General features: G+C 39.5%; 1 protein-coding gene across 1 annotated transcript in view; it reads left to right on the top strand.

The window, feature by feature from the left end:
• The first annotated feature begins 108 nt into the window (after positions 1 to 108).
• The window catches only part of CRYZL1 (crystallin zeta like 1), a 35,622-nt gene continuing 24,962 nt past the window's right edge, over positions 109 to 10,768 (top strand). The window contains exons 1-2 of the mRNA XM_039228634.1: positions 109 to 258; positions 9,691 to 9,762. Of these exons, the coding sequence (XP_039084565.1) occupies positions 9,697 to 9,762 (66 nt within the window). The 5' untranslated portion in view covers positions 109 to 258; positions 9,691 to 9,696. The remainder of the gene's footprint in view (positions 259 to 9,690; positions 9,763 to 10,768) is intronic.

Below are 10,768 nucleotides of genomic sequence, written 5' to 3'. Positions count from 1 at the left end.
CGGAACCTATCCGGGAGACTACAATTTCGTCCATTTACTGGTAGCCCCTGGTGCGACGCTTCTCCGCCTAGCAGAGCATTTCGGGAGATGTAGTTCTAAGTTCGGTTGCTATGGCGTTCTCCACAGCCTCCGGTTCAGGACTGACGACCGGCCTGACCAATGGGAGCAGCGTCTGGGCCAGCGGGGGCGGGCTCTCTGTAAAAGGACTCCAAGGTGGCGGTGGCGAAGACGCAGGCGGTTGGGGCGGCTCGGAGGCAGGTGAGCCCCGGGACCCAGTTTCTGGGTCTTGGGAAGCGGGGCCGTGGGCTTTGGAAGCTTTGCGGAACTGTGCAGAACTGTGCGGAACCTGGGCTGAACGGTGGTTCGCGTTGCACCCCAACCCCAGACGCCCTCGGGTCCAGGCCTAGCTTAGCCGCGGCGGCTGAGGAGCGGGAAAGACTTGCCTGACGATTTCCTGGTCCTTACAGGTTTTGATTGTAGGTTTCATCTCAGTTCGCATCTCTCTCTACATTTATGGAAACAAAAGTCTGGCAGTTCCCTTCCTCTGTACCTCCCAGGCTGAATTTTTGCCCCCTGCTTTCTTTCGGTTCCTGTAATTTTGAGTTTTCCTTTCTCCCATACTCTTTCTCTGCTACCACTTTTTCCTCCTTCACTTTCCTTTTTCGGTGAGCAATCACCTAAAGCAAGGGTATTCGCATTTTATGTGATTATACGGCCAGATTTGCCCTCTTAGGATAAACAGCAAAAAACAATGGAGCGATGCGTGAGAATCATCTCGGTACCATGTTGAAGTGCAAATGCTGATACCAAAGGTCTGGGCAGAGCCTGAGAATCTGCATTTCTAACAAGCTTCCCCGGGTGCTCCTGGTCCACGTTATGAGTTGCGAGGCCCTAGCGTGAGCTCGGCCCGGTACAAATATAATGCGAGGCACTTAATTTTAAATTTTCTTGCAGCCACATTAAAAAACATGAAAAGAAACACTTGTGATTAATTTTAACAATATGTTTCATTTAACCCAATATATCCAAAATTTACCATTTCAACGCATAATCGAGTACTTTCAAAGTGAACTATTATAAACTATTTAAAGTATGCTGTACCCCCAATGCGGAGCTTGAACTCACAATCCCCCCAAATCCAGAGTCCTGTGCTCTGCTGACTTTTTTTTTTTTTAAATATCCTCTTTGAAATCTAGTGTGTACTTTACACTGATGAGGCATCTCAGTTTTGACTGGACATAGTTCAGATGTTCCTTAGCCACCTGTGGCTAGTGACTGCTGTTACTGGACAGCGCCAGTTTAGATGATATACAGTTGCCCACTTGAGAAATTAAAAAGTGTTAAAGATGGGGCACCTGGGTGGTTTAGTCAGTTAACGGTCCAACTTGGACTCAAGCCATGATCTTAGATTGGTGAGTTTAAGCCCGAGCCCGGAGTCTGGCTCTGTGCTGACAGCTCAGCCTGGAGCCTGCTTCGAATTCTCCCTCCCTCCTTCTCTCTCCTTCTCTCTCCTTCTCTCTCTCTCTCTCTCTCTCTCTCTCTGCACCGTTTGCCTGCTCAGGCTCTGTCTCTCAAAAATAAATAAACATTTTAAAAAACCTTTTTTTTTTAAACGGTGTTAAAGATCAAAGGATTGCATGTGCCCAAACCCTCTGCTGCTCTGTGAGATGGGCCTCAGAACAACTTTAGAGACTTTCTCTGCCCAATTTGCAAAAATAATGGTAAAAATAGTGAATACTTTTTGAAGAGTTATTTTGTGCCAGGTGTTGTACTGAGTTCTTTGCATATACTGTTTAATCCTTACAGCAACCCTTGGAGGTAACTACTATTATCTCTATTCTGTAGATACAGAATCTAAGACCGAGAAGGGTTAGAATTAAATAGCCTCAAGTCATACAGCTAGTCAGTGGGAGAACCAGGATTCAAACTCGGATCAGTTTTGACTTATAAATTCTGTCAGCCTTTGTAGTGTATAATTTTTATTGTTTAATCACTAATTTCCCTTCATTGATGCTCTGCGCCAGTTGATGGCAGATCAAACATTCGATTTGAAACAGAGGGTTCCCTTATACAAGTTCAATTTGCCTGTCAGTTGCAGTGAAATATTTTGATAGTTCCTCCATTTTTTTTTTTTTTTAAGATATAGCTCAACATGGGGCTTGAACTCAGTACCCCAAGATCAAGACTGACATGCTCTACCGCCTGGCCCATCTCCATACTGTATTATAAATAATAATAAAAGATACTACTTCCCCCAGTAGTATATCCTGGGCAGTAATGTGTCTTGACTCATTTGTGTTCCACTCTGAAGAAAGAGAATGGGAAAGCTTGAAATTCTTAAAATGTTTCACTGCGGAATCACGGTGTATTTTGGTTTTGTTTGTGGTTAAATCTTTTTGTTATTATTCTTAAAAATGAATGTTTTGTTGCTCCTGTGAATTTCACATAGAATATTTCAAAGACAACTTTATGATTTTTCTAGGTTCACCAAACAGTACTGCCCTGAGCGAAGGAGAGTTTTAAGATTAGAAGAGCAAAAATACACATATGAGGGGCTCCTGGATGGATCAGTCAGTTAAGCGTTTGACTCTGGCTCAGGTCATGATCTCGCTGTTTATGGGTTCGAGCCCCACGTCGGGCTCTGTGGTGACAATTTGGAGTCTGGAGCCTGCTTCAGATTCTGGGTCTCCCCTCTCTCTGCCCCTCCCATTCTCATGCTCTGTCTCTCAATAATAAATAAAACGTTAACAAGATTTTTTTTAAAGATAACGCATACTAAAATAAGATCTTTTGCTAAATATTTCTATTTTTATATATTGCAAGAAATATACATCTTGTGAATTATTTTCTCTTTGTCATGGATTTATTAGTAAATATTTAATCAAAGTTACAGTTCCCGTCTTGCTTCTGAAGCAAGAAATGGTTTCTTAAGGACCCTATAGTGGATTGGAAAATTAAATAAGCATTTACGAACAGCAATAATGTTAAAAAGAAGATTGTTTTAATCAATTTGATAAGGGAGTGTGGTAGAGGTTTAGAAAGGATCCATCAATTGCTTCGCTCCCTCAGTACCCACCATCTGCATTGCCCCAGTGTCACATGGTTGAGCTAGCATAAAAGGGAAAAAGGTCCTTTATCACATCACACCATTGTCACAATCAGAAGAGGCCGTCGCTTTAATATGGTCATCATATTCCCCCATCCTCTTCAGCTGATTCTCGAACCTTCTGAAGTCACTGTAAATATGTGTCCAGCCTCTGTGTAAATCCTTGCAGTGATAGGAGCCATGCAACCTAATGAATTTTCCTGTTTTAAATTAGACACCTAAAATGTGAAAGTAGAAAGTTCTTGTAACACATGTTATTAACTAGAAAAACGTTTCTGGATTTAGCCACATGTGAGGCCTCTCACAGCCCCTTGTGTTCCCATCTGGTCACTTGTTTGCAGCTAGTGCAGGTGTATGCAGCAAAACACCTGGGTACTAATTGTTTCTGCAGTGTCCTTAGGCTATACAGATTCCTAGAGGTTGTTGCCTACAGAATGCAGAGATGTCCTCTAATTGTTACAACCATACATTTACCTCCCTCTTTAAAAACCAGAGCTGGTTTTATCTAGTTAGGACTACCATTCTCCACAACCTGCAAAGTAATGACATTGAACCAGACCTCCAACTAGTTACTTTGATTATGCTAATAATACAGAGAAAGAATCCAAAGTGGGCTCCAGGCTCCAAGCTGTTAGCACAAAGCCCAGTGTGAGGCTTGAACCCAAGAACCATGAAATCATGACCTGAGCCAATGTCAGATGTTCAACCAGCTGAGCCACCCAGACGCCTCTGATTATGCTAACCATATTTTTAAAGTATTTTTTAAATATTTGGGCATTTGGTTTGACATATTTCCTTATCTGATATGTGGCTATATATGCAAATTCCCACAGAAGAGCAAGACCATTGTTAAAACTTAATTTATTTTAAAGAAGGCATTTTTCTGGAGTCACTTTTTTTTAATATTTATTTTTGAGAGAGAGAGAGAGAGAGAAAGCGTGAGCAGGGGAGGGGCGGGGGGAAGGACAGAGGATCTGAAGCAGGCGCTGTGCTGACAGCAGACAGCCCAATGCTGTAGCTTAAACTCACAAACCATGAGGTCATGACCTGGGTTGAAGTTGGACATTTAACTGACTGAGCCACCCAGGTGCCCCTGTTAAAACTTAAGTCACCTTTTCAGTAGAACCGAAGAGTTACCCCTTACAATCGAGTTGGCTAGGATAATAATCCTGTGTACCAGTCCTGGCATGATAATAAATATATGGGGCCACATTTTAGATTTGACTTCACCTTTTTTCTGTGGTTTAGCTGCTTGCCAGTATACCTTTGATTTTCTTAAAAAGCAGGTTAGAAATACTGTAACTGAATCCTGACCCCAGGTGGCCCCAATATTGCAAATTTGGTGCTGGAGACTAATAGAAATTTGAGCACATAAGAGTTTGGACTTCCAGGAATTAGGTTTTCCATAGAGTAACAGATGACTTGGGTGAAGGAAAGAAATGAAGCCACTGGGCGGTGGCCAAAGACATTGTGATGTTAGCACCTCACTTGTGGTAACACCCAGCAAAACCAAAGGTAAACAGGGGAGCCAGGACTTCATGAAGGAAGAAGGAAACTTTATGGTCAACAACTTAATATAGAGGAAGGAATTATGATGGACTCTAAAATATCCTTGATGACTGAGGACTGGTACCACAAAATCTTGTTTTGGAGAAAGTGACTTCAGTTTTATGCCTGTTGAATTGGAAATAGATCTGAAACTCTCAGAACACTTTGGGTTTGAGAGTATAGAGGTTTTTACAGTTATTTACAATTATTAAAGATGAGCTCCTTGAGGGATTAAGTGTTGCGGAGGAGCAAATGGAGCTCATGTTGCTGTTATAATAAAATGGAATCATGTGAAATGTCTCCCCACTGATTTTTTTAGAATTCCCTTTAAAGATCAGTATTTTTTAAATTGCTTTTTTGAAGTATTCTACTCAAGTGTTTCTTCTTTGCACCAAACATTATTTAGTTGTTGTTTTTTTTTAAGATTTTATTTTTAAGTAATCTCTATACCCAGCACGGGACTCAAACTCATCAAGAGTCACATGCTCCTCCAACTTAATTTTTGCTGCTCCAGATTTTTTAATGGGTTTATTGTGCAACCATTATAAAAATTTAAAGTCTTAAAAACATAATTCTCAGTCTGTGGACTTAGGTCAAATATGTTTAAATTTTGATATACCTTAGGGTACCTGGGTGGCTCAATTGGTTAAAGCATCTGACTCTTGGTTTCGGCTTGAGTCATGATCTCACAGTTCGTGGGTTTGAGCCCTGCTGCGGACTCTGTGCTGACAGTGCGGAGCCTGCTTTGGACTCTCTCTTCCTCTCTCTCTCTCTCTCCTCTCTCTCTCTCTGCCCTTCCCCCACTCACGCTCTCTCAAAATAAATAAACTTAAAAAAAATAAAAATCTGATGTACCTGGAAAAATATAAAATCTTAATGCTTCTTATAGGGCACATCAGCCTATGTTTTTAATCAGGTTTACTTTCGTTTAAGAGTTTTATGTACCACTTTTTCACAAAGTTTACAGTAGAACATGCCATTCTTGGAAATGGCATGATAAATATTATAGCCTTTATTTTATATTTTTATTTAATAAGATATCCATTTTATTTTCTGTGTGCACTTATCTTTACATTCAACATACATCAAATAGTGGACTAAGTGTTCCATTTAGTCTAGACCAGTGCCTAAGAAACTATACCATTTTCTTAGTTTCAGAATGAAGTATTCCTTCTTGTCTGCAAAACAACTAAGTTAGCATTTCTTCAATTTTCTTCTGGCCACTTTTCTAAAAGCACTTTTCTTCCTTCACTTTGTAACTTTGAGAATAATTTTCTTCCCACATGGTTTTTTTTTGGACCAGCTAAGTCTGGAAGCACCAATTAGGATGATCTGATTAAAACTATTAGCATTATTATATATATAGTGTTTGCTTTAGGGGAAACTAGGGATACAAGCAAGCAGTTATCTTACAGGGTCTTTGAAATTGGGGTGCATGCAATATGAGGTCCATGTGACTGCTGATCTGGGAAACATGCCCTATGTTTTAAGACACAGCAGACAGGGGCGCTGGCTGGCTCAGGTGTAGGAGCGTGTGACTCTTGATCTCCAGGTTATGAGTTCAAGCCCCACATTGGGTGTAGAGGTTACTGAAAACAGTAAATAAACTTTAAAAAAAAAAAAGTTACCATGGGCGGGAAAACAGTGGCCTCCAGAATAACAAGAGATGCTTTGAAATCACAGTATTGTTACGTAATTGTTCCGCTTCTCAAAAGGGAAATACTAGTAGCACCAGACTGAGTAGGAGCAGCAATTTCTTTATTTCTTTAATAATAATAGACACTGATTCTCCCAAGCTATAGCTGGGAAAACCTACTAGTTAGTAAAAGAATAAAGCAAGGTTTTGTTTGTAAGTACGACATGACATCCGGAAGCATAGAACAGATGGAGTAGATTAAATGTGACTGGGGGTGATTTCAGAGAAGGGATAGGACTTGAGTTTCATTTAGTTCGCAGAATCTGTAGAGTAAGTTCAGCACAGTCTCAGAGAACCAGCAAGGAAGCCCGGAGACAGGGGTGGCCAGATGGTGTGGAGTCATGCTGACTCGCTCAGAGAGTATGTGTTAGAAAAATGGAAGTAAAGTAGATTAGGGACAGTGAGTATGCATTTTAGGCAGCCTTGAAAGCTAGGCAGAAGAGGGTTCTTTAAAGTTGTAGGGAATGTGTAGCTGCTCTGTCTATGCTCAGGTCTCTCCCCCGCGCCCCGCCCTCCCCCCCAGCATACACACTGACCTACACAGCCTGCAACCAAAGGATTAGAATTAACATCAGACCTAGTTCAGCCTATTTTTCTATACTTTATTGATACATGCTACATGTATAGTCTCTCTCTTTTTTTTTTTTTTTTAAGTTTATTTATTGAGAAGAGAACAACAGCAAGTGAGCAAAGTGAGCGTGAGAGCCTGGGAGGGGCAGAGAGAGAGAAGGAGAGATTCCCAAGCAGGCTCTGTGCTGTCAGCATAGAGCCTCACTGAGGGATGAATCCCACGAATCAAACAAATCATGAGATCATGATCTGAGCCAAAATGAGGAGTTGGCACTTAACCTACTGAACCACCCAGCTGCCCAGCTGCCTATATAGTTTCTATGTGTCTTGAATGTGTTGTGTCTTGAATTTCTGTTAGTTCCAGTGTTTAGTTATCACATTCTAAAAAGCAGCAACCATTGCCAAACTACTCAGTAAAGACCCTTTCTATGGGTCCATTAGATCCACTAAGATTCAACATACAGAGTCAGCTTCATGGTTTGGAACGTATGCAGTCACACTGGACTTGGCTCTCAAAAGGAAGCCATGCTTGGTTTAATTCTCTTCTATCACCATCTTGAAATTTTAATAATTTCTAGAGAAGGCTCCTTGCTCTTTCATTTTGCAGTGAGCTCTGCAAATTACACAGCCAGTTCTAACAAGTACTTAATAATTATCAGTTCTGAACTAAAGGATATAGGATTCTAGTCTTTTTTTTTTTTTTTATTTCAGAGAGAGAAAGAGAGAGAGAGACAACATGAGCAGGGGAGGGTCAGAGAGAGAGGGAGACGCAGACTCTGAAACAGGCTCCAGTCTCTGAGCTTACAGGATTCTAGTCTTAAGGGACATATCTAAGGTTAACAGCTCAATAAAAAACCATTAGCTGTAATGGTCAAGAGAAATGGCATTGGAGTGGGTAGCACCTGGTCTGGCTCAGCGCTGGCCCAGCTGGTGCTATTACACACTGGGTATATACTTTCACTTCTGGAAGACTCGTTTACCTCATCCATAAAATAAACACAATAATATACTCTCTCCAGAAAGTATGCTCAAGAATGTTCTTAACAGGATAGTTTGTAAAAGGCCCAAACTGGAAACAATCAAATGTCTGTCTGTAGTGGGATGGAGAAATAGTAATTTATTCATACAAAAGAATGTAGTGTAATAAGGATGATGAATGAACTACAACCATAGGAAACAACATGGATGATGCTTACAAACATAATAGAGAAACAAACAGACATGAAGGAGTATGATTTTACTTCTAGAGAGTCAAAAACAGACAAAAGTAATCTGTGCTACTGAAACTTGGGGTGTTGAGTATCCTTAGGGGAAGGTGGTGACTAGAAGCGGAATAAGGGAGCTTCTGGAGTTCTAGTGAATGTTGTGTTTTGTTGCTGTGACATGGCCATATTCATTTTGTAAAATTCAGTAAGCTGTACATTTAGGATCTGTGAACTTTGTATATTTTATACCTCTATAAAATTTACATGTTAAGAAATAGTCTTGGGGCACTTAGATGGCTCAGTCAGGCGAGCATCCAACTCTTGATTTCAGCTCGGGTCATAATCCCAGGGTCACTGGATGGAGCCCAGCGTCAGCCTTCACCCTGAGAATAGAGCTTGCCTAGGATTCTCTCTGACCCTCTCCCCAGCTCATGAGCATATGCTGTCTCTAAAATAAAATAAAAATAAAATAAAATATAAAAATAAAATGTCTTGCCATACAATTACAGTTGACCCCTGAACAAGTCTGGGTTTAGGGCAACCAACCCCCTGAGCAGTTGAAAATCTGCATATAAGTTTTGACTCCCAAAAACTTAACTACTGTTCAGTCAGCCTGTTGACTGAGAGCCTTACTGATATCAACTGATATTTTGTATGTTATATATTTTATATTCTGTATTCTTATGATAAAGTAAGCTACAGAAAATAAAATGTTATTAACAAGGTCGTAAGGAAGAGAAAATACATTTACAGGACTAGACTGTAAAAAAAAAAATACACATATAAATGGACCTGCACAGTTCGGACTTGTTTGAGAGTCTGCTGTGTTATAAAAATTAAACAATTGTGGAATCCTTAGAGATGCTTCCAGAAGTTCACAAAATATAGGCTTAATACTGCCATTAAAAGGTTTATAAACTGATACAGAAGAATCAGGGGTATGATTTTAGTGAGTAGTCTTAACTTCACTTTTTGCTTTTTAATGGTCTTTTTCTTTAAGACTTTGACAGCTCTTTAAATACTACCTTTGGTAATTAAAATTGAGCTCTGTGGCCCTTGGAAAAAAATTTTTTAAGTACATCTAATAATTTTTACTGAATAGCAAAGTGAAATTAAGCACCTGCTCACCTTTGTGTGTGAAAGGTTGAATGTAATCCCATTCTTAGTAAGACATGTACCCAGAGATTGTTGCATATTCTCTTATTTGATCACTGTAGGGAATTATTATCTAAATTTTTATTTGAAAACTACATTTATAGTTGGCATTTTATCCTTTGCCAGCATTATTTTGCTTTCTTTAATGTTTGTTTGTTTATTTTGAGAGAGAGAGAAAGAGGCAGAAAGAGAATCACCAGCAGGCTTCGCTCTTAGCACAGAGCCCGATGCAGAGTTCAATCTTACAAACTGAAATTGTGACCTGAGGCTCCCTTAAGAGTCAGATGCTTTAACCGACTGAGCCACCAAGACTCCCCAGCAAGCATTATTTTTCAATTTTTGCTTTCATTTGGTCTGGAAGATATTTTATTTCATATTTATATATAAATATATATGTTTTTCTTTTTTAGGGGACTATGAAAGGCTTATATTTTCAAAAGAGTTCTACAAATGAAGAAATAACATTTGTATTTCAAGAAAAGGTAAGAAAATGGTTTGATTTTTTAAATTAAACAGGGTAGTTTATTTCCTATATGTAATAGAATCAATTTTAAATAACCTGTTATAAGTTATTTTAAGTACAACTAAGTGAGAGAAAATTACTTAAATGAAACTTATGATGTCCTTTAATCTTAGGGGAAAATGGCAGTCCATATTATAGTATAACTATTTTTTTTTAAAGAGTTGCAAAAGAATTTTTAGTCCTCAGGTTGGTGGTATAAAACATAATTAGGAAAACAGCAACCTTGATAGTCTTTTATGTTGCATAATTAACCCAGCATATTCAGAATCCCACAGTAAAGCAAGTATTCAGATTGTAGCCATGTTTCAGAAAATATTTCTCTCATGTTGTGAAATGAAAGAAGGGAAAAGCATTGTTTTCCATGCTAATTTCTGAGCTTTGCAACATTAATTCGCTAAGCTCTAAATTGTCTCTCATCTTTAACCAAGAACAGGTAGTAGAATTTTCATATCTTGGTGATTGTTTGAAAGGCTTGTAGCAAGCCAGAATCATTCCACTGTCAACTTAGGATCCAAAACTAAGTGCTATATTTATTTCATGGTAGTAATAAGAATTTCTAGATCATGAACACAACCCAGTTTTTCTGTTATTTTTCACTAACTCCAAAATTAAAGTTAATTCAGGAGTCTAAATCTCAGAGAGCTTGGTTTCTACCATTGAGGATGAATCTTTCAGAGGTTTGATGGGCTCTTGGGAAGAATCCTTTACAGGTTCAGGGGCGCCTGGGTGGCTTAGTCGGTTAAGCGTCTGACTTTCACTTAGGTCATGATCTCGCGGTTTGTGGGTTCGAGCCCTGCGTCGGGCTCTGTGCTGACTGCCAGCTCAGAGCCTGGAGCCTATTTCAGAGTCTGTGTCTCCCTCTCTTTCTGACCCTCCCCTGCTCACGCTGTCTCTCTCTCTCTCCTAGAAATAAATAAAAATTAAAAAAAAAAATTTTTAAATAAAAAAAGAATACAGGTTCATAG

The sequence above is a fragment of the Hyaena hyaena genome, unplaced genomic scaffold (genome assembly GCF_003009895.1).
Source record: "Hyaena hyaena isolate Hyena2069 unplaced genomic scaffold, ASM300989v1 scaffold_2, whole genome shotgun sequence".
NCBI classification, from domain to species: domain Eukaryota; kingdom Metazoa; phylum Chordata; class Mammalia; order Carnivora; family Hyaenidae; genus Hyaena; species Hyaena hyaena.
This window is presented reverse-complemented; position numbering and strand designations above follow the sequence as displayed.